The sequence below is a fragment of the Watersipora subatra genome, chromosome 11, assembly GCF_963576615.1.
Source record: "Watersipora subatra chromosome 11, tzWatSuba1.1, whole genome shotgun sequence".
NCBI lineage: Eukaryota > Metazoa > Bryozoa > Gymnolaemata > Cheilostomatida > Watersiporidae > Watersipora > Watersipora subatra.
Genome location: NC_088718.1, coordinates 16,478,826 through 16,504,437, shown reverse-complemented (window position 1 = coordinate 16,504,437; position 25,612 = coordinate 16,478,826). Strand labels below are relative to the sequence as shown.

General features: G+C 35.9%; 1 protein-coding gene across 1 annotated transcript in view; it reads left to right on the top strand.

Moving 5' to 3' along the window:
* LOC137407861 (sacsin-like) overlaps positions 1-25,612 on the top strand; it is a 218,419-nt gene that overhangs the window by 50,681 nt on the left and 142,126 nt on the right. The window contains exons 10-22 of the mRNA XM_068094241.1: positions 1,000-1,165; positions 2,303-2,430; positions 4,197-4,243; positions 6,525-6,699; positions 7,449-7,591; positions 9,467-9,667; positions 12,139-12,352; positions 14,339-14,511; positions 14,800-14,949; positions 22,227-22,340; positions 22,713-22,884; positions 23,059-23,252; positions 24,890-25,117. Of these exons, the coding sequence (XP_067950342.1) occupies positions 1,000-1,165; positions 2,303-2,430; positions 4,197-4,243; positions 6,525-6,699; positions 7,449-7,591; positions 9,467-9,667; positions 12,139-12,352; positions 14,339-14,511; positions 14,800-14,949; positions 22,227-22,340; positions 22,713-22,884; positions 23,059-23,252; positions 24,890-25,117 (2,105 nt within the window). The remainder of the gene's footprint in view (positions 1-999; positions 1,166-2,302; positions 2,431-4,196; positions 4,244-6,524; positions 6,700-7,448; positions 7,592-9,466; positions 9,668-12,138; positions 12,353-14,338; positions 14,512-14,799; positions 14,950-22,226; positions 22,341-22,712; positions 22,885-23,058; positions 23,253-24,889; positions 25,118-25,612) is intronic.

Sequence of the window (25,612 nt, the reverse complement as noted above, 5' to 3'; positions counted from 1 at the left end):
GTTGAATTGGAAATAATCTTTGCCTTTCAGTTCTAAACATGGTTTCCAATCCCCGCATGTTAATAATCATAGAGATTTGCCTTTATCTTTTATTTGTTTATTTAATGTCTAGCAAAAGGCTCTGTCTTTGTACTTCCTCTCTATGTCAGTGTGTTCCCTTAAAGTCGTATTCCACTATCTGTGTCTAAGAGAAAGGCTCTATGTCAGTGTGTTCTCTTGGAGTCGCATTCTACTATCTGTGTCTAAGGGAATGGCTCTATGTCAGTGTGTTCTCTTAGAGTCGTATTCCACTATCTGTGTCTAAGGAAAGGGCTCTATGTCAATGTGTTCTCTTAGAGTCGTATCCCACTATCTGTGTCTAAGGGAAAGGCTCTATGTCAGTGTGTTCTCTTAGTCGTATTCCACTATCTGTGTCTAAGGGAATGGCTCTATGTCAGTGTGTTCTCTTAGAGTCGTATTCCACTATCTGTGTCTAAGGGAAGGGCTCTGTGTCAGTAATAACTTTTTATTTTAATGATTCTAGTATATTTTACCAGAAAGTATCGGTATGTTTTTATCATTTGAGATTGAGTTTGATGTATGAGGAGATCTGACTGCCGGGATGCGTTTCAAAATTAAAATCGACAAAACTTGATAAAGTTAAGATGCTCAAATTAAATCAAAAGTGTGATTATGATGTCTATAGTTGCACATCAGCAGAGGCTGACAGAATAGAGACGAGTGAGGCTGCAATTTGAACGCAAGAGTGATATCAATAACGAGAGACACAGGCAAACACAAAACTAGAGTGACATCATTTTGGCATGTATTTTTCTTCTCAGTGTTTTAACCCTGATCAAGTTTAATCGCTTTTAATCTGTAAACATCCTGGCAATCAGATCATCTCGAACATTAAAAGAGCAATCATAAATGATAAACAATACCGACACTTTCAGATAAAATCTACTAGTATTTTGTGTAATATCATCTCTAAGGACCATTCTTACTGTGTCTGTCCAGGGGCTCCATGTCAGGACTGCCAGTTCATGTCAACGGATTTTTTGCCGTAAGCTCTAACAGGCACCAGCTCAAGTGGCCATCTATAAAGTACACCGACAAGTCGTCTGGTGAGAAAGTCGGCGTTACAGACAAGGCCTGTCTCTGGAATGAGCTCCTACTGGAGGAGGTAAAAGACCAGATTATCTCTTGTTTTGTTTAGGGGATTGAAATACAAATATATTTAATCATTATACTTTTATCTTTTAAGATCAGACATAGAAAGTTTTAGCTATAATCTTACAAATGGTGTGATGGTAGTATTTTGTGAAGAATTCATTCGCTCTAAGCATGTGTCGCATGCCACTTCTTGTTTCGTGTTACATTGTTGTCTAGTGATTCAGTACATTTTCCATCCTATAAAGCTAGCAAATGGAAACAGTTTCATTAACACCGGTAAAACAAAGTACATTATTTGCTCTGTTATAGGATGGTTTATTGTGTACACTGGCTCCCGGCTCATTTTCTTATTTATGACAGACTTGGCCTTTAGTCAAGTGTTTTTGGATTTACTTGTGACCAACTTAGCGACCTTACTTATGTACCTACTGAAGTTTAACCATTGGGAACCTGGCAGTTTCTTCAACGAGGAAACTGTTTTATTTTGTTGTGTTTATTGTGCTTCACTAAGCGACAGAAGTTAAACGAAAGTAATATAACTTTAATATATATAATATATATATTAAATCTTTATTTAAACAGCATCTTTATAATTGTTCCTTATTATAATAGCAACAGTTTGTTTACTTGTCACTCCTCTGCTACCTGCCTAATTATCTGCAAGGGCACATGTTTGTGTTTATAAAACCACATCACAATATCATATAACATATAATACCTGTTTATTTATTTTTATTTTTTGTGCATTTTGTTGATAAAGATGATCATGGACTGCCCAATAAAAATTATAATATATATAAAAATTGCTATAACTTTAGAAGTTTACTTTTGGCATGCTCAAAACAAAACTAAATCAATATTTGTATTTGGTAGCACAACTCCAACTTAGATTTCATTTGAGAGAAATGGCAGTTTTTTTGCCTCAAGACATTAGCTGTTACTAGCAATACTATAGATAATACTAGCAATATACTTTACTGCGCTTGATTGTCATTAGATGCTGCTAGAATCTGTGCAACATATATTCATTTTATTGACACTTTATCGCTTCTGGCATACCTACAGCTGATGGTAGTAGCCTTTTTTTCGCCTTTTAGCATCTTCGTATTCGTATATTTATATTAGGCTAACCTAATTTACTTTACAGGTAGTTCCTAAGGCTATGTTCAACTTGATCTCTACAGCTATAGACATGACCAGACAATCACAGAAAATATCTCTAGATGAAAGCTATATATACAACCTCATACCCGACCCGGATTGTGTCTTGGACAGGTAAGCTAATTTGTAAGATAGCTGCATTAATAATTAAATTAACAAATTCATTCATATTCAAATAAAATTATGCATTAAATTAACAAATTAGTTTATAAAATACTTGCATTAATAATTAACCTAACAGATTGAGTCATACATGTATTTAAATTCTGCATAAAATTAACCATTGAATTTGTAAAGTAAGTGCATTATTAATTAAATTAAATAAATTTTATTAAATTAGTCAACCATTAATAATTAAATTAATGGCTAACGTTGTTTTCGAAAGCTGAATTAATCACTAAACTATCAAACAAGCATTTGATTAACCTGCTATTTTATTAAATTAATAAATTTTAAGCAGAAGAAACTGCATCAGTCTTTCAATTTTAAATGAAATTAAATTTCTAATCAATAATTTAATTGCTAATCAATGATTTCATGGGTCATTTGGTGCAATTATAATTGTGCATCGCTGATTGACCACAACCCTGGCAATAGTTTTATAGCCACCAGAAATGCGAAACATGTTTTCCATCTGAAATGCTCAGTACAGTTAAACCACTACATTAGAAATTAATTTGATCCGACCTCCTTTGTATGTTAAAACTGTTGTACGTTGGACCAAGTATTCCTATAGGGTTACATGGTCATTTTTTTTAACTCAATACACAAAGCCGAAACCTATGATTTCCTTAATAAATATTGTAGGTGATTACATATAGCGATAAAGCAAATCTATTATATAAAGATGTAAAGGGTAAAATGATAAATAAATAATCCATAAAAAGGCTCTTATTGTCACTTTCGGTTAAAGCATTGGAGTAGAGGTGTAGACAAACAGTGTATATGTAGAGTCGGTTGAGTCGATAGAGTCAGTCGAGGCGGTAGAATCGGTGGAGTCGGTAGAGTCGATAGAGCCGGTAGAATCGGTAGAATTGGTAAAGGCGGTAGAGGAGGTAGAGTTGATAGAGGGGTTGAAGTTGGTAGCGTCGGTAGAGGGGGTGAAATCAATAGGGTCGGTAGAGTCAGTAGAGGCGATAGAGTCGGTAGAGTCGGTAGAGACAATAGAGTCGGTAGAGACAATAGAGTCGGTAGAGATGGTAGAGTCGGTAGAGGTGATGGAGTGTAGTATAACTTGCTCTCACTCTTTATGTAGCTTGTTATTTTGCGTTTTTTACATTTTAGCCTTTTATTTTTATCTTATTTGAGAACTTTTGGTTTAAAGCCGAATCTTTGCTTGAATTTTATGATGCATTATGGAAAGTTCATATTTTTAGGCAACCACAAGTACATGTAGACATAGTACTCTAAACTTTCAGGTAGGCTCAGGCGGTCAAGTCTGAGTAACAAGGAAACAACATGAAATGTAAATGAACAATCATTTCTGTGTGTCATAAAACTAGGCTCTGCCATAATCTGCCATTTTATAGCTGGTTCACTTATAAATCATTTGTTTGTTCATTTTATTAATGTTTTAAAACTGGTTGGCTTGGCTCTGTTATGGCTTGTCTCTGTTACGGCTTGTCTCTGTTACGGCACAATTTTAACTGCGCTTGAGAAACAAGCTGGAATATACTTAATGTATATGTTTACTTTTGGTTATATTCTTAATAACACAATCAACTTAGATCAACCGTCTTATGTTGTTTTTAAAACATTTAATTTAATCCCAGTTTTTGCAATTATTGTACTTCGGTTATAATGCTCATTTTATTTGTGTTGACAACTAAATCAACAGGAACTCTAGTTACGCTAGTGATAGATGATATACAATATTGTAGGTGGCAGCTAGTGTTACCTCTATTCTTCAAACTGCTCAGCCAAATAGGTATGTAACTTATAACTGCTTATTGTAATATCGGGTACCATATAGAACATGGGAGTTTTTACTGGCTATACGTGTGTGCGCAGCTTTTAATCAAAGACTGAAAGTTTGTTTTCCATTTTTTAAAGTACATTTAGTTTGTCGTCGTTAGAGGACTTTGAGAGGTTCTCTGGGGAAAGGGTAAAATATTTGCTGCGTACGACAGTTATGCAACAAAGAAAAATTGTTAGGCCTGAGTGTACCCTTAAATTTGAGTTATATTCTCTGGTTCGCACTATATAGGAGGTCAATGTTAATCAGACAATACATTGGCGATTGTTTATGATAACAATGGTCACATTATCATAAACCCATCCGTGTTTGCATCATCGAATAGCCCACGACATAAGATGTAAGGAAACAATGAAATACTAGTCTCGCAACAACTATCATGATGGGAAACATAGATTAAACAATTCGCAACAGTCAATCACCATCACCAAAGTGATGCACACTGCGCATACTGTCGCGAATGCTCGGCGAAACATCACAAAAGTTTTACAGCCGGAATGTTTCCTTACATATCCGCGTTGGCTCAGCGATATCATCGGTTTACAGTGCGCATAGCCGACAAATAATCAGCGTGCAACAACTTCAGCATACCATGGTACATCGTGATCTACCAGCCTTTAGATGCAATTTAGATGTGCTTAAGATAATGATTACTAGAACTAAAAGACTGTCTACGAACCTAATCATTTTTAGCCTTCACTGGACCTGGTTGTTATATCAGGTATCAGTTATTGTAACTTAGACACATTAAATTTTTATCGTAACAATAGTCGTGCCCACCTGAAGCCACAATTAGATATTGAGAAAAAGGATTGGTGTCAACAGTATTCGAACTCGCGATATGCAGCTTGATTGACCGACACGCCGGAATTTCTGAGTAATTGTGGACATAGTTATTCTCTGAGCATCATCGACACGTCTGGCAATATCTCACAGCACACTAGACTGCCACGTTACTCGCATGGGATAGACAAGGTTTATGTGACTAAACAATCACTTCTACCATCATATACTCGACTCGCAAAAACTACTGCCCTCTATAATTGACATCCGAATGCCATTATCATGAACCATAGTGCTAGTGAATATCCTTTCCTGTAGAGCATCCAAAAGAGCACCTATTTGAATTTATCAGTTCCCATAGAAAGTTGATTTCTGTTTTTGAAAATATACTGTTTGTCCTCTTTAAGAAATAGTGTTTGCTTTAGTTAGACAAGACTAGTAGTGCCAGATCAGCGTTAGTACTTTTTGCTCTCTTGAGCAGATTTGATCATACAACCATTTACTCGGTGTGCGCAATTCTTTAGCATGAGGGAATGAGTTAACTCGGTCAAAAGCTCCTCCATCTCTTTCTTTATTCTCTATCTATACTTGATTTTGATTTGATTATTTATTCTCTATCTCTCCTTGAGTTTGATTTGATTCTTTATTCTCTATCTCTCCTTGAGTTTGATTTGATTCTTTGTTCTCTATCTATACTTGAGTTTAATTTGATTCTATATTCTCTATCTATACTTGAGTTTAATTTGATTCTTTCTCTATCTCTACTTGAGTTTAATGTGATTCTTTATTCTCTATCTATACTTGAGTTCAATTTGATTCTTCATTTTCTATCTATACTTGAGTTTGATTTGAAATTGCTCTTCCCTTTAATATTGTAAATTAAGTTTTATCTTTGATTTGGCTTTACTTTGCCATTTTTTCATTTTGTTCTAATGTTGAGTTGATCTGACTCCGATTTAAAGTTGATCTTGAGATAAACTTTTTCGGATATTGAGTTGACCTTGTTGTGATATTGAGTTGACCTTGTAGTGATATTGAGTTGATCTTGTAGTGATATTGAGTAAACTTTGTTCTGATTTGGAGTTTATTTTTTCTGATCATGAATGTTCAATTTTTATTTACATTATTTTTATCACATTTCACTTCAGTATCAACTTGTTACTATTTTATTGCTATAAGATATTTTTGCAATTCTGATGAAATTTGTTGTATTAATAAGTTTACTTGTCCAAATGTGGAAGATATATATAAACCCATATGAAGATAAAAGGGTTTATTCTACCGAACATTACACTCGGTTTGTTATATATAACTTACAAAACAAATGTCTGTGTGAATGCTGCCAGGGACTGCTGCCAGTGAATACTGCAAGTGAAAATTTTATGTAGTGAAATTTGCATTCCCATTCATCATTATTTTCTATGCGATTTTATGTTAATTCTATTTATAGAGTTTATAATGAGTGACAGCAGCAGGTCGTGGCAGACATATCAGAAGGTCATTCTCTTGAGTCAGGCAGATGAGAGTCAAATACACCAAGTCCTTCTCAAGTCTCTTGTAAAGGCAGGAGTCAATGCGGCAGCGCTGCCTCCTCACATCATCACAATCCTCAAGTCACATATCAAGTGAGATTTCGTAGTAAATTCTTTAGTTGTTTTAGAAAGCTCTCATTTTGCCAAAAAGATTAATATCATCGTTCAACAGTATATTGTTGTTGATTATAAGAAGAGTGATGCTCTACAAAGTTTTATATTCAACTAAATGGTTATAGAAGTTTTTCAGACGCTCAAGATTTTACAAATGCGAAGAATTGAGACAGTTTAACAGGCGGAATTAATTTTCATTTTCAAATCATATTGTTATTTTTTCAATTTGAAAAGGATCAGAGTTTTTACTATAAGACATGTTGTAGCGTTTTGACCAAAAGGCAGTTGGTTAAGATTAATTTGGTTTATGAATAGCTAACTATTTGACAAACAACCGTAGAAACACTTTAATCTCATTGCTTGAGACTCTAGAATGAAACATGTGTTGGTGGGTTGTAACTTGTATTTGTTGTTGACCGCAGGCGAAACTTTATAATATTTGTTTCGATAGTGTAATCTTTTGATACAGTTAGATCAATAATCATGTTTTATGTCAGATTCCACCAGGATGAGACAACTCCTATAAAATAATAAAAATCCTTTCACCTTTTTGTGACTAAGAGTGGTTGTTGAGATGTGGGTAAATAATCACATGACATTAAATTTTAAATATGTTACCAATATAATGAAACCAAATTGGAAACAGAAAAACTAAATTGAGATTAATTCAAATAATGTTATAATTATCATTCATTCTTCTTGTTGACGTGTAATCTTCTACCATGTAGTGCGTCAGACATGTTTACAACTCCTGAACTCATGCGACTTCTCTTAAAAAAGAAACCGAACGTACTGAAGTCTCTATCAGACGATGAGAAAATCATGCTCTTGGGTTACCTTCTCTCAGATTCTGACTACCAGGAAATGGATGGTTAGTACAGATGCGACTAAGTGCTAGTGTCATAAGGCAACAAGTGCCATTAGGCAACAGGTGCAATTAGATGAGAGGGGGGGGCATCATTGTTGTGCTATTAAGTAGTTGTGTACAAACTTTGCACATAATACAGCGGATTCTAATACATTGTAAATAATCCATTCTGAAAATGTTTACCTTATAGGGACTTTAAGTTACACAAGACGTAATATATATGCAAGTTGCTTGATTTGTTAGTAAAGTCTTCTCAAGCTTCTGCAAAAAGAAAAAAAGGCTAATTTCAGTTCACTGTACAGTGGCTGTGGTATTATTGGTTTGTATTGACAACTGTATCTCTTTTTCTTCTTACCACTTGCAAATTTGGTATAAGGTTTACAGGGTTTAAGGTCTCAATTAGTTAAAGGTTGACTTACAACAAAATTCACATTACAGTTATTTGATATCAAAAGATTCACCATGTCTTACTCTGTTGTGTTGTAGGTGCCAAATATGTGGGAATGTGAATACAAGCTCTTAAAATCTAAAAAACGAACGGGTAATCGCTGCCACACGAGACTGCCGTAGTTTGGATTCGCTTTCCAAAACGGCTCAAATGTGATGTAGCTGGGGTAGCTGGTTTCTGTTTACACTTTCATGCAAGCTTATTCGTCGAAATATTTTCACAAAAATACTTGACGCATTCAATAAAACCATGTCTATTGTTCTTACGCGTTTGTTTTATCGTCATTGTAATGCTGTCACTTTTAGCAGTGATATCTTATAACTTACCGTAAAAATTCATTTAATTTTTTAGCCTTATCTTGAAGGAGTACATATCTTTGTCTGATAATCATGACGAGCCTGTTGGTCACCTGTGATAATCGAAAAGTGCTGCAGAAATTATTTGCGAAGTATTGGGTCACATGATCAGATTACGACTAAACAATTAGACCAAGCCGAAACAAAACTGTTAAGAAGCGAGCATCTATATTTGATTCAGGGTCGTCGGTAAACCCCGAAGTGTTTGTCATAAACCAGTGCTACGATAAGTTTTATATTGAGCTTTTTATTGGCCTTTCAATTCACGTGAGAACATCACGTGACAAGACAATAAATAAATTTCATGGCTACGTCATCAAAATAAAGAGATTCCAATATACGGCTGCGTTTCGTTTTTGAGCTGTTAAGAGCTTGTAATCACATTTCCACATATTTGGCACCTACTGTACAACGCAACAGAGTAAAACATGGTGAATCTTTTGATACCAAATAACTGTAATGTGAATTTTGCTGCAAGTCAACCTTTAAGGGGAGCTCGCACATTTTCGATGTCAATTTAAATTAATTTTTTACTTCTTTTCTCCACAGCAAGGTCTATGCTGCAAAGAAAAAAGGTAGCATTTTATGTCTAAAATAAAGTAAAAAAGTAACAATAGATTTTTCAAATAGTCTTATACATCGTTTTGTCTCCCGAAATCTGACAAGAGAGAAAATGACACTTTAAAGGCTAACTTTGGGACTCTCTTTATTCACATTGAATTTGAGAACTTGCGCCGATTTGACACATTACACATTATATGAAATTTGCGTGTAAGGTTACTTACATTACTAAGTAAAGTTTAACTGTCATCAAGCAGTTGCACACTCAATGGGTGATCACATCGTGTTATTTGCTAGCCAACTAACAACAAATACATGATGGAATTTACAGAGCACCAGACTCGATCTGTTCAGTCTATAAGTCTTTTTAATAGTTTACTAAACGACTTTGCTTGTATCTGCCAAGTTACTGTTGTCGGTGTAAATTTTTCACTCTAGCATTTGAGTGGTCTGAACACAGATTACAGATGTTACAATAATGTTTTCACACACCACTTTATCACCGCTTTATAGACTTACCTCTGCTACGACTCTCAAATGACGAGTTCACTACCTTCTCATGTGGCAGTGGATCACAGCCTCGTTCACATCTTTACATCCCATCAGACAGCCATCCAGCTAGCGTTTTACCCATGATCGCTGACCGGTTCATTGATGTCTCTAACAAAATTGATGACAGCATAATCAAACATCTGAAAGCCATGGCGAAGAAAGGTAGGTCTTGCTCCGATGCGCTGTTTCAGATTTAGATGACAGACGTGAAGCATCACATTGACGTAAGGGAAACTCACTACTGCTAATACTATACTATTACTACAGCTAATATTACTATTACTACTACTATTACTACTACTATTACTATTATTATTACTACTACTATTACTACTAATACTATTACTAATATTATTGTTACTATCACTACTACTATTTATTTACTACTACTATTACAACTACTACTACTACTATGACTAATACTACTATTACAACTACGTACCACTACTACCACTACTACTGTTACTGCCACTACTATTATTAATAATACTACTACTACTATTGCAACTACCACTACTAATGTTACTAATACTACTATTAATATTACTATTACTACTCCTACTATTACCACTACTATTATTTAATACTATTAATACTACTATTATTACTGGTTTCTATTATTACTATGTTTCTAGTACTACAACTACTAGAAACACTAGGTATACATCACTTTAGTTAAAAGCAGATCACCTTAAGCAGCTGTTCATAAGAAACAGGTATATTTTCTGTATTGCTTTCTGAAAGTCTTGTGTCTTCATGGAAGAGATGGAGGATAACTGATTTCATAACCTACAGTAAGTTGGTCTATGAGTATCTTCATCTTCCATAATTTCTGACTTGCAGTTAGATTAAGTTGTATCCGTCTCATTCAGTTTATATTTATTACAATGACATTCATTGATTCATTTACATGTATATTGATTACTTTTCAGTGTAAATTCTACACCAATACTTCAGTTGATGTCTACTGTTATAATAAGTGTAATATTAAAGCTATTTCTTTCTTTTAGCCTTTTTTACTACTTGGTCTCTGATTAACACGTATGTATAGGCTATAGTCACTGTTGTAATGAATGTTATTACTATTATAACATGTATATATAGGTTATAGTCACTGCTGTAATGAATGTTATTACTATTATAACATGTATGTATAGGCTATAGTCACTGCTGTAATGAATGTTATTACTATTATAACATGTATGTATAGGCTATAGTCACTGCTGTAATGAATGTTATTACTATTATAACATGTATGTATAGGCTATAGTCACTGCTGTAATGAATGTTATTACTATTACATTCTGTCCTTACTAACCTAAGCCAATATTGTAATTGATGCTATTACTGTAATTTTCTTAAGCACTACTGTTAATATGGCAATGTACGTACATGTATGTGCCAGATATTATACTAATTTACTACTGTTAATATGGCAATGTACGCACATGTATGTGCCAGATATTATACTAATTTACTACTGTTAATATGGCAATGTACGTACATGTATGTGCCAGATATTATACTAATTTACTACTGTTAATATGGCAATGTACGTACATGTATGTGCCAGATATTATACTAATTTACTACTGTTAATATGGCAATGTATGTACATGTATGTGCCAGATATTATACTAATTTACTACTGTTAATATGGCAATGTACGTACATGTATGTGCCAGATATTATACTAATTTACTACTGTTAATATGGCAATGTACGTACATGTATGTGCCAGATATTATACTAATTTACTACTATTAATATGGCAATGTACGTACATGTATGTGCCAGATATTATACTAATTTACTACTGTTAATATGGCAATGTACGTACATGTATGTGCCAGATATTATACTAATTTACTACTGTTAATATGGCAATGTACGTACATGTATGTGCCAGATATTATACTAATTTACTACTGTTAATATGGCAATGTACGTACATGTATGTGCCAGATATTATACTAATTTACTACTGTTAATATGGCAATGTACGTACATGTATGTGCCAGATATTATACTAATTTACTACTATTAATATGGCAATGTACGTACATGTATGTGCCAGATATTATACTAATTTACTACTATTAATATGGCAATGTACGTACATGTATGTGCCAGATATTATACTAATTTACTACTGTTAATATGGCAATGTACGTACATGTATGTGCCAGATATTATACTAATTTACTACTGTTAATATGGCAATGTACGTACATGTATGTGCCAGATATTATACTAATTTACTACTGTTAATATGGCAATGTACGTACATGTATGTGCCAGATATTATACTAATTTACTACTGTTAATATGGCAATGTACGTACATGTATGTGCCAGATATTATACTAATTTACTACTGTTAATATGGCAATGTACGTACATGTATGTGCCAGATATTATACTAATTTACTACTGTTAATATGGCAATGTACGTACATGTATGTGCCAGATATTATACTAATTTACTTGATCTACGTATTTAAATATTAGCTTTTTTCATTATGTGTTCATCGCGCATCTCATTATCTATTATATAAGCATAGTTCTTTCTTTTATATATAAGCATATTTTTAGTTCTTCTATATATATGGGAGTTGTCTCCTCGTTTTGCAGAAGTGAGCCAACTTCGATTATTCACTGCTCAGGCCTTCAGCAATTTGTTGCCAAATCTCATATCTGAGAAAACTCTCCTCAGAGACAACTACTATGGTGATATAATCTGGGAATATATTGCCAGCAATTTCTCTTCCGCTCGCAAGTTTGAGGGGCTCCACCTCCTTCCTGCCATAGAAAAGTCTGGTGTTCAGATGGTTCTCACACTGTCAATGTAAGAGTTCCTTTTTTAAATTAATGAGTTACTTTTTGCTGTTTTATCAGATCTATTAAAAGATATGATGTAATAAATACAAGGCTGATCTTATCTGTAAAATGTCTTTTGGAACATTTTCATTTCCCAAAGAGGAGCCTATAAGTTGTTGGAAAAAACTAGTACAGTCATACCTAATCAAACAAGTGCCCAAATCTATGAGAACATTGAGATACAAGCAAAACTGTGGGCAAGCTTTTGTCTTGAGATATGAGAAACCCTTGAGATACAAGCTTACGAGCTGGATCTTGATGGCCACTAAATAGTATGTTAGAGATACGCGAAGTATGTGAGAGGTTGTTTTTGAGAACGGCAATGCTTGGTCTTTCTTGTTGAATTAATCGAAGAAGTTTTGTAAAGGTTAGCTACAAGTTGGAGTGAAAGCGAGCCAAAAAGTGCCAAACCAGAAACAGATAATAACAAATTCAGAAGAAAAATAATTAACTTCAAGTTTAATAAATGATTAAAACTTAGCTTTAAATAAGTGTTTAGTAAACTAAATTCATTGAAGTTAAATTCAAAGTTTATGTTATGTTACAAAGCGTCACAAAAATATAGTGTACCGAACGAGTTGCTGTCAAGTCTCTCTCACACTGCCGTTAGCCGCTATGTCAAGTCTCTCTCACACTGCCGTTAGCCGCTATGTTAATTGCTATAGCTGTCTCGAAGATAAGAACTCTATACAATACTGAACATAGTAATATTATATTTTATCGCAGATCATAACCACTAAATAGGTACTTGTTACTTAGTGAATGTTGGTACTGAATTACAACAGTTGAAAACACGTTTTTCCATCATAATATTTTGTTTTGAGGGATTTTTTTTCTTGGCATGTGAACGGATTAATTTGTATTTAGTTATTTTATATAGGAAATATTGCATTGAGCTATGCCTGACATACGAGCTCAGTTCCAGGACGCATTGAGCTCGAATTAAGTATACAGATTTGACCGTCTAATCTTAACTCACAAAGTTCGTCTGTTCCAATATCCACTTCATATGTCAAAACTGTCATATGTTGGAAAAAATATTTTTTTATGAGAACACAGATTTTTTTCGAGTCATTTCAGAAACTAAAAAGCAATGATAAATACTTCTAAAAGTCTTAACTACAGTCTTTACTAGGAACTATGGTCTTAACTAGGAACTATGGTCTTAACTACAGTCTTAACTAGGAACTATGGTCTTAACTACAGTCTTAACTAGGAACTATGGTCTTAGCTACAGTCTTAACTAGGAACTATGGTCTTAACTGCAGTCTTAACTAGGAACTATGGTCTTAACTGCAGTCTTAACTAGGAACTATGGTCTTAACTACAGTCTTAACTAGGAACTATGGTCTTAACTACAGTCTTAATTAGGAACTATGGTCTTAACTACAGTCTTAACTAGAAACTATGTCCGTCTGCCAAAGTCTTAAACACAGTCTTAACTAAGAACTATGTCCGTCTAAAAGTCTTAACTACAGTCTTAACTAGGAACTATGTCCGTCTAAAAGTCTTAACTACAGTCTTAACTAGGAACTATGTCCGTCTGCCAAAGTCTTAACTACAGTCTTAACTAGGAACTATGTCCGTCTAAAGGTCTTAACTACAGTCTTAACTAGGAACTATGTCCGTCTAAAAGTCTTAACTACAGTCTTAACTAGGAGCTATGTCCGTCTGGCAAAGCCACGGTTGGATGTTAGGAAAAAATTCCATTGCAATGGATTTGAGCTCACAAATTCAGCTTGTAACCTGGCCCACTACCATCTTCACCACTCGACCACCTTGCTGTATTTATGAATAATTATGCACATGCTTATTACACATGATGATCTCACACGGTGTCCCAGGCTGTCAGGGTACTCAATTAAGTGTACCATCTCGACAAATATATTGTATAAAACTATGTTAATAACTCTAATTACAGTGGAAGTCTGTTTATGTTGTCCTCGTGTTGCAGTGAGAAACCCGTCCTCACGTGTTGTCAAGGAGTTGACTGTAATTCTCAAATCAGCCCTGCATTGGTCTGTGGTCTGGTAAAGTTGGGCATCAGACTTGTTCATGTCGTTCCTAGTTATATTCTCTCATCTAGACTGGTGCTAGATACTTACCTCTACTTACCGACAGCTAAAGGTAAGTCTCTTTCAAGTTATGATGGCAACCAAAATGTACTAAGCCAAACCTCAATTTATGGTTTTTATTGTTTACAATGGTTTACAGCTTTCTGACTTACATCTGAATTTGAGCAAATTCTTCTCTTGACATGCAAAGCTGATTTTAACATTAATTGTTTGACGTTTCTGCGACATTACAATTATATAAGTAACAAGATTTTTGTACTACATTTGTACAAATAGTGAATACACTCAGTGTACATTATTTGTACAAATAGTGAATACACTCAGTGTGCTGTATTTGTAGGTATAATGAATACACTCAAAGCATACTGTGATTCTAACTTGCTCAATGATCTCTCCACCCTCAATGATGAAGAAAGGCTCTCTCTGAGGGCTGCTCTTTCAAAGCTCAATGCCACAGACATGCAAGAGGATGATATCTCCTTCCTGAAAGGTTTGTTTCAGTTTTCAATTTAAGTTAAACGACCGACCGTAATCATTTAATATCGGTTCTTCTTTGCTTATATGTGTTATGTGTGTTATATCGCCTACTTACTATTGAATTGTGAGTGTTATATCGCCTACTTACTATTGAATTGTGAGTGTTATATCGCCTACTTACTATTGAATTGTGAGTGTTATATCGCCTACTTACTATTGAATTGTGAGTGTGTAGACTCGAGGTAGTAGGTAGTCCTGTTGTGATTTTTTAGCCACTCTCTTTAACCGAATTAGGTTGCTTAGTGGTGGAGCCAAGGTATGTTTTCTGCTCATTGAAGAGAACTTTATGTCCCATATACCACTGGAAAGCTGAGAGTTCACCGATTTTGAATCTGCGAGTAACTTTTCTGTACCAGTGGCGTAGAAAACGCTACAGGGGGTAAAAGGGGGTTTTGTATGCTTTTTCACTGTGGCGAATATCAAAATATTAGCATACATACCTTAATAACTGTTAATTCAAATCTTCTCTTTTTCACATGTTATGCTGAACATATTGTTGGCTTTGTATTCCCAAATTTTCAACCTTGCATCACTGTACGATCAGGGGTTTTCCGGAGATATTCAAGGGCATAGCATATTTTTGCAACAGTTTTGGGTTTGCACATCAGCCCTTTCCTTTCAATCATAAATGAGCTTATGAAGATTATATATCACGATGACCAATGCGTTTATGTTCAGAATGCTGAATTATATCTTTCTGGACTTTATACTTCTGAGAAAATTGATGGGTTTTGTATGTTATGCCTATTTCGGAGTTATCCCCCAAATATGTATTATCTACATATGTTTTTGTGCTATCTGATGCATTCAAGATCTACATTTAGGTCAGTTTATAAGGCTTGTACAGAGAAATGGCATTCTAGCTAATTTATTGATAAAATACAAGAACTAACAATAAAATTACTGCCTATTATCCATATAATCATAAAACTAACCCTAGTAGTCATTTGCTGGGTCATGGACGATCTCGTTCCTCTGTTCCGTGTTTAAAATAGTGCGCGTTTTATCTACATCCCTTTTCGGCGTTGGGGGAGATATTTTGGGGAATAGCATATTGACATTTTTTATTTCATTGTAACCAGTACAACAATCGCCACATTTTAACGTTGAGAAAATTTTTTGTTGATATCGTATTTCGGGAACACAAATTTGCTCTATTCGAAAAATTCAGATAAAGCATCATGTTTCATAGACTTGGGCAAAAAACATTTTGTAATTATAGGGGCATCCGTAACCCGGGGGCGCAATGTATTAATTAATTTTTTATTTAGCAAGTGCAATCGAGAAAAGGCTATACGGTAAATGGTAAGAGCGTTAAAGTTGTCAGAACTCTGTAGCTTTGTGGTTAGAGGCAAGTATCGCTAATTGTGGTTGCAATTTTTGTTAGTTCAAATCCAGCAAAAAGCAAGTTTTTCAATCCAAGATTTTAATAGCTATTATTAGACCGATATCTGAACAGACAGACAATGACTATGAAAAACTTTGATATTTATATATATATGCACAGTGTAAGTATGCTTAACAGACAACTGCCTAAAATGAGGCTCTCGTGCTCTGCCAACTTCTACTCGATGGGCTCTTTTTACAACGTAAACATTAGCAGGCTTCGCCTCTTTTATGGGATGGTCGACTCAGAGGTAGGTCAAATTCTTTAAAGCCAGATGGCTTTTTCATCTTCTAGCTAGGATGCAGGTCGGCCAAAAAAGAGGGTAAGCCTTCTCCTCTGTGACCCTGTTCAGCTGGTGGTAGTCAACACACAATAAGAACTTTTTATCTTTCTTTCGGACCAACACCACTGGGGAACTCTTGGCACCTTCACCTGGCTAAATGGACCTTTTGCTGAGGATTTCTTGCACCTGGCATTTTGCCCCAGCATCCTTCTTTGGTCCGAGTTAATGGAAAGGTTGACATATTGGCCAGGGCTCCTTCTTTGATACTATAGAATGCTCCACTTCAGCGGGTCAGCCCACGTCTCTTTCTACCATACTAAACGTCACTTGACAGCATGTTACCAGTTTTGATAACTGTTCAGTTTGTCCCGGCTCTGTGAAGTTTTTTTTGCGCTGCTTAGAACAGGTTCTTTAGGTAGTTTGGCGCTTCTGCCTTTAGTGCTTTCGCACCCCGGGCCATGAACACCCTCATTCACCTGGTGGTCCCACACCCAAAATATGTGCCGAATAGGGTTTCATGAACGTTCGCGGTTGGTCTGTGAGCTTCAGACACTGTGTAACTATGCTTCCCTTTGGCCCAGGCCGGTTCAAGCTTGAAGTCAGTAAGAGATCCTAACCAAAATTTTATTTACTCCAATCAGCAGTAATTCTGTGCGGTGACCTAACACTAAGCAGACATTTCAGTCAGAGCTGGCACCACCATGTCTCTTACCACCTGCATCTTGCTAAGTAACAGTATCCCTTGCCTATCCATGCTCGACGTAAAGGGAGCTCATCAAGCAGAGGTTAGCAGAGCAAGGTAAATGCTCATTTTATGCAGTTGTCAGTTGAGCATGCATGCACAGAATTATATATTTGCACATATATGAAAGCCCGGGCTGCTGAAAGTCCATAGGACACCAGTGAACTGTTAGGAATGGTATTAAAAATGGATCTTTGCTAATGTGGCTTATTACAAAGACCTCCTGGGTCTTTATATCCTGTAACAAAGACCAAGGAGGTCTTTATTGTGGAATACAAAGACCAAGGATATTCTAATACAAAATTTGAAAATACATGTAGTTGTATTGGTAACCGTATGACTGTAAAATGGACCAATTTTTCCATCAGCCACGAGATCGTTCTTATCAGTCGCTTTGAGTAGGTCTATTGTGCCTGGAGGAAGCCTGCCAAACCTGCTTGCGTAGCATGTTTGTAGTGCATCTGGTGTCAATCAAAAACTAGATGAACTGCCCCTCTAGTTTCTCTAGAAGGAAGTATCTTGTGGAATGGGACCAGTCTGGAGTCTGTGCTCTGATCGGCTCATCACCACGCTCGTCATGAGTAGCAAAGTTAACTGAACCGGAAACTCATGTGTCTGCCAAGGCAGACCTTTAGTGTGTAGGTTTGGTTCGGTGGTGGGGTGTGGTATCAGCCGGCTCCGCTTTGAAAACAGGTTTCTGGCCAATTGCAGGCCCAGTCTCTCCAGACCAGTGTCGGAGCGCACCCCTTTCCACCAAGCTCGGTGGGGCTTGTTTAGACTCTGGTTGCGTTTCCCCGGTTGAGCTGCAGCTATAGCATTCAAACTCCAGCTTTTCCAGGCTTCGTAATAAATTTGGGTGGCTATAGCAAGAAATTTTCACATCACGTTCTGGGTAGATATGACAATATACCTTTGCATCACCTCTCTATTTTAGGGCCATGGCAAAAGGCTGCCGTGTCACATCCCTGTTCTGGGTGGATATGGCAAAAACTCTCCACATCGTTTTTCCATAATTCCTTGAAGCTTTCCTCACTAGAGTCCAGCCAGACTCAGCATGTCCAACCAGCTTCTCGGAGAACCTTTTTGCTAGGGCCTGAACAGTTGGGGGCCTTAGTATAACTAAAGGTCGGTACTAATGTTGCGACCTTTCGCAGTTTCCCCGGTTTTGTTGTTTACTGGGGAAGTTCTTCCAAACGTCCCTTTGGCTCCCACAGCCTCAACACAGAAAGGGTTAGATTGGCATAGCTTTTTTTAGGTCAGAGATGTCAACTCAATGTACAAGGGGTCAAAATTCAAAACACAATCTAGGTCGCGGGCCGAACAGGATAAACATTTATTGAACACACTAAAACTGTATGTTTTTGGAACATAAATATGGATAAAAACTGACAGGAATATTATTCTGAAACAAACTTAAGGTTAAATTGATGCGAGAAGCATGCAGCAAAGCAGCTGAAGCGTTGCATTATGGGATCTGTAGTTTCGTGCAGTATTTTGTCATCAGTGCTTCATATCAATGGGTCATGAATAACAATAATGTAAAATGGTCTTGCGGGCCAGATCTGATTACAAGGTGGGCCGGATGTGGCCCGTGGGCCGGATGTGGCCTGCGGGCCGTGAGTTGGACACGTGTTTTAGGCCATGTTGCTCCTCTTGCAGCTGCTGGACCTGCTTCGTCAGCTGGTGCACCAGAAGTGCAAGCTGGCTGATGGTCTGATCCTAAACCACTTCCGTCTACTTGGCTTGCAGGGGCCAAGCCTTCCTCTTAGCAATGATACTGCTGACCAGTCATGATGACCCTCCTTAGCCCTGGGTTCAGCTATCGTCTGCCACCACACTATTACTTTTACCCAAAAAACAATTACCAAAAATTTTGTTGATCTACAGTTTGTGAAACCTTTATATCTTAATGTGTCGGACAAGGTTGATCATCGCAAGAAAGAAATTATAATTAAAACAAAACTTTTTCAAAAAGAAACTTTGCTCAGCGTTAGCTGTAAACATATTTTCCATTGGCTCAAGGCAAACAGACAATTGTTTTCTTTAGTTCTAGTGCATACATATATAGCTTGAGTGCTAATTAATCAACTACTAACTCACCAGAAAGGGTTTTGTAAGGAACCTACAAAAGCCGCACCACATCACTTTTGGCCATATGCAACCAATGTGTACACAATAAGTTACATTTAAGAAAAGAGAAAAATCTTTGGAAACATACGTACATATTCATATCCTACAAAATCAAAGTTTTCCACACTTTTGACAAAGTCGGTAGCAGCAGAGTTCTAGTTGTTATGTTTGAATTAATATTTGTATTACCTATAATATAGTATAAAATAGGTACGAGAAACGCGTCAAGTAACTGGTCTCGAGTTGCAACGCGTAACCCGTGATAACACACATGACCCGGTTTCGTTTCGCAACCTCTCTATTGATTAACGAAGGGGAACAAGAAAAGTGCAGTCCCGCATAAGTAGATCATCCTGCGACTACAAGACGTGTTTGTTTTATGATTATATGGATAGGAGGCAGTTATTTTATTCTTTTAGTTCTAGTATTTTATCAATAAATTAGCTAAAATTCCATTTCTCAGTAAAGTTTCATAAACTGATCTAGATATGAATCTTTAATGCAGCAGATAGCACAAAAACATAGATATTACATATTTGAGGATAACTCCAAAATAGACATACCATACAAAACGCATCAATTTTCTTAGACGTATTAAGTCCACAAAGATGGAATTCAGCATTCTGAACATAAACACACTGATAATTGTGATATATCATCTTCAGCAGCTCACTTATGATTGAAAAGAAATGGCTGAGGTGCGAACCCAAAAATGTTTCAAAAATATGACATGTCCCTGAATATCGCTGTAAACCCTTTGCTCATACAGTGATGTAGGGTTGAAAATTTGGGAATACAAAGCCAACAATATGTTCAGCATAACATGTGAAAAAGAGAAGATTTGAATCAACAGTTATTAAGGTATGTATCCTAACATTTTGATATTCGCCACAGTGAAAAAGCATACAAACCCCCTTTTATCCCGTTTACGACCCTGTAGCGTTTTATACGCCACTGGTACAGAAAAGTTACTCGCAGATTCAAAATCAGTGAACCCTCAGCTTTTGAGTGGTATATGGGACATAAAGTTTTCTTCAATGAGCAGAAAACATACCTTGGCTCCCCCACCAGCTCTTCTAAAAAGTTAATCACACTAAAATGAAACTACCGGTATGATATTTGTTTGCTGGTTCATGGTACTTCTTAAGGTTGACTTTTTAAATCAGTTCAATGGTTTTTTACTATAATCATTGATGAGGGCTTATGTAATAATTCTACTGGTCATTACAGAGCTCCGTGGAGGTTGGCAGCTCAGTTTGAAAATTTTTAAAAGCACATTTCTATACTCTTTCTCTTAATTTTTGAATATGTATCATCAAGGATACTGACATAATATATAGTAAGGATACTGACATAATACCTTTATCAATTTTAGTACATACTCTATGTTGACAATAGCTTATATATAAGATAATTAAACAAGGGTGATCATAGCCATTTATGTGTTTGATTATTTAAACAGATATATGCGTTATATATGTATACGGTCTATATATACGGTATATACATATATACAGTTAATATTAAAAATGCCAACTTAAGAAAACGCTGCACTGAAAAATGAACTTTCATGGAATAAAAAAATACAAATATGAGTAAGAGAAAAAAATGTTTAGCTTAAATTAGCAAACTTGTACATACAAATTTGCTCTAATCTACAAAGATGTTTAGCGCAATCAAATTACCACTTTGTACCTAAAGAGTGGTGGTTGCGTACATCTGATTTGTGCTGAATTTTATCCAAGGATCTTATTCTTTTCCCCATGTTACTATATATGTATTTATATGTATATATATATATGTATAAATACATATTATTGTATATATTATTATATATCATTGAATAGATATTTTTATATATACAGTCAAACATGGATAACTCGAACTTCACTGGACCGAGCGAAAGTTTTCGAATTATCAGAGCGTTCAAGTTATCAGAGCACTGTCATAAGTCCATGTATTTACTTATTTATTAGAAGATACATGTACATATACAAACTATAATATAAATCAAAAGCACAAATGGCTTGTTTCAAATTAAATGCTTCTAATGTAAAGTTTAAAACGGTTTTATCAAAAAGTATAGGAGATTTTTCTATCACTTGAGATTGTTTTGTTGTTTGAGGTGATGTTATTGCCAGGACGTTTTTTAGATTAAAATTGGCGAAACTTGATCGTTGTTGAAATGCTCAAAAGAAAATACATCTTTTTCTTTTGATCGTTTTAACCGAGATCAATTTTGCCGATTTTTCTTGAAGTTTATGCGAAGGTCACCTCACTTTTCCATGCTTCCGAAAGGCGATCGCTAAGCGGATGTTTGGTAAAAATCAAAATTCACCAAACCTTTAGAAAAGTCGTTGACAAAGATATTATTGCCGACGGTGGTAATAACGACGCCTATGATTTACGAAAAGTTGAGGTTTACCTCTATGACTTGGAATAAAGTGATTTTCTAAACGATAACAACCGTCTCGGTAGCCATTGGGAAAAAAACTGTTCGAGTTAACAAAATTGAGGTCGAGTTATCTATAGCAATTTATCATTACGTGGGAACGGACCAAAGAAACCGTTCGAGTTAACCATGTGTTCGAGCTATCCGTGGGCGAGTTATCCAGGTTTGACTGTACGTATATGTTCAATCTCTAGTAGACTAATGTTTGTATAGGTTTACCTGGTTATCTTTGGTAGGCCTCCCTTTGTTTCGATCAGTGACATCAGCAAACAAGTACTTGTCTGTGCGTGACGCTTTTATCGCTGCTCCATTCGACTGCCCTCCATTGCCTGACACATGCCTAGCGATTGGTGAGTTACTCAGTTCACTACTAAATCTGCCTATTTAGTTGCTGCATCACAAACCTCAGGCTTGTCACCTTATTAGTGAGATATTGTGAGAGTCGAGTTATGGTGATAGCGAAGAAGAGCGATTATATACTGATAAAAATGTTGTTGTTGTGGAGTTGACATATTTTTCTTATGAGCGCTTTAACCACAATCAAGTTTTGTAAATTTAACCTTGAAACATCGTGGCAAGATCATTTCAAACACCAAAAACAATCGGAAATGATAGAAAAATACTGATACTTTCTGATAAGATCTACTAAAATTTTGTGTAGGTACATCTTTATCATTTAGTTTAGATAGTTGGTGATCGTGCAGCTGTCTTATTTGCTTTAGATGTTCGAGATGCTGCTTCAAAGTCCCTCTCAGAGCTACTAGGTGTGACTCAGGTGACCAAGGCTAACGTACTATTAGACCACATTATACCAGCTATTGAGCAGGGCAGATGCACCATGCAACAAACAACCAACATCATGCTCTCTGTGCTTCAACATCTCAAATCCTACATGTGCGTTGCTGTTCCCAGAACATATTATATCTTTTATATAACTTTTCTATCATTTCACGGTCTTAGTTCCTCGTACTAAGGTTTCATAAGCCTATGAAGTTGATCTCTCTTGTATCTCTTGATCTCTCTTGTTGATGTCTCTTGTTGATCTCTCTTCTATTATTTATTATCCAGACAAGAAGATGCCTACACAAAGACAAGGCTGCAGTCTGTCAAGTGTGTAAGGAGAGAGGACAATGTTCTGGTAACTGCAGCCCAGTGCTATGATCCATCTGACACTCTGTTGACAGATCTTTTGCTTGGGGAAAGACTGTTCCCTCATGAGAGCCTGTGTAATTCAAATGTACTTGAGGCTCTCAGAGATCTAGGTCAGTATCTGATTGGCTGCTGCAAGTTTCAAGTTGGTATTTGATTGGTTGCCGCAAGTTTCAAGTTAGTATCTAATTAATTGCTGCAAGCTTCAAATCGGGATCTGATTGGCTGTTGCAACTTTTGGATAAGTATGTGCTCACTATTGGTTGCTGTTTGCATCAAAAAATGACAAATTTTCTATATAAAACTTATAGTTCATTGTTTTTGAGATTAGTGGTTTAAACCTGTGTTGTAAATGATTTATAACAATAATTTATACTTACTTTGCAAAACCCAATTTACTTCTGCTAAATTATTCACTTGCAGTTACATGAAGATTCATCAATGCGATAATGTGCTTCTATTTGTGTTACAATGCTGACCAAGGTTGAAGCTGTAGGAACTATGCAAGGAAACTAGGCTGTACAACTGTCCTTTTTTATCACATCAGAAACCAACAGAAGTGATTTATGTGGTTAAAAGCTTCCAAGCAGTTTTAATTATTTTAAGCCTCTCGCTGCCAAGATTTGCTCCTGACCTACACTTTGCGTGTTTAGTACATGGGAAAAGACCAGTTAAAGCAGCACAGTGCTCACCCAACCTATTAACCGCTAAACTTGGTTTGATAAAGATCATGTTAGCTTATTTTATATTTGGTAACATCAAGCTAGATTGAATTGATTTAAATCTTTTTCTATTTTTGATATTTTCAAACAACAAAATATATAAGAAATTTAGGATAAAAACATATGTATATGGGCTTATATTTTTATAGACGTAATAGTATGTTAGGCAGTCCCGTGAACCGTGAGAGATCGTAATGAGTAACCGGTATGTGCATAATTAATGTGGTGTAGTGTCAGGGTGATTGCCTTTAAATCTGATGCCCAGGTTTGATTCCTGTGCGAGGCAATATTTTTTTCTTAACTCTCTTAGCATGGCTTCGAACAGACGGGTGGACACGACTCTTATTATAGCTTATACACAGTGGCGGGTAATGTAGTTGCCAATGGCTAATTTGAGTAAGCTTCTATCCGTATTGCTAAACTTACTAATAAGAACCGTGCGAGCAAACTTTGCTGACTGCTTAATGCAGAGTGCTATGCGTATTCTAGCCGAGATAACAACTCGTATCACCCGAAATGTCTATTTTATCTCATGTAGCGTAATTGGTTAGGTTATTGCCTGGGGAACGGGAGGTTCCCTGATCAAATCCAGTATGAGGCGATCTTTCATTCTAATTTTTATAGCTATAGCTGGACAGACCGCACGACGACGAGCTTTGAGATTTATGTATATAGATTGTTATTTTCAGCATACTAGAAATTTTATTAAGTTGGTGTTTGACTATTTTTAATTAAAGTTTGAACGCTGAAGGTTAACTCTCAGGATGTTGTTAATATCCATCTTTCTAAAGCTACAACTTTGTGATATAAATATAAAATTTATGATTTTGCTATTTCACAAGAAAAGGCAGCTATTTAAGGTTTGTGTGCTCTAATAAGTACTTAATGAAAAAACCAATTATTGATGTAAAGTCAACCATGTTATTTGAATTTGTCAATAAGCCAAAATAATTGCTTGAAAAACTTTTTTCATGTCAGGATTTATCAGCTCTTTGCAAACTTGCATGAATCTTACTCAATAATCATAGGTTTGAAGACTGGCAAAGAGGTAGACAGAGATCTACTTATATCAGCTGCCAAGCGTATCGAGGGCATGTCTGTCAGTCCCACAGCGAACAGGCAACTGGTGACACAGAAGTCGCTCAGTCTACTCAAATATCTCAATATATACACTGACCTTGTGGTCGATGATGCTGGCCTAAGGCTAGCTTTGGAGGCTTGCTGTTGGGTTATACCCGAGGCCATCCCTACTGCTAGTGAGTCTTTTAAAATTTTTAATTGAAGCGAATGCTAAGCTTTAGAGTCTCGTTTGGTCCTAAGAGGGAGCACCCTAAGGGGGAGCATGTAAAAGTTTTTTGAAACTGAGGCTTGATAGCGTGTAACAAGATTTTCCTTAGCTTTTGTTGTAACCGTAATAACCAGGTTTTTTATTTGATGTTTGGCACATTAGATTATTATCATGTTTTAATTATCATTTTGCAATATTATCATATTATGATATTATTATTTTGCTCGGATATTTGCAAGTCGAATTTGCTATTATAATGGCACCAATTTTTATGTGAATAACTTGAGGTAAAATGGAATTGTTTTTACATTTCGTCCTCTCCTTCATTCACTCTGTCATTTTTGTAAGTCCTAGCATGATGTAGTAGTCACCCTCTTATGATGGTGCCTGATCTCTCTGGTCCCTCTGATCTCTGAGCCTGATCTCTCTGGTCTCTCTGATCTCTGAGCCTGATCTCTCTGGG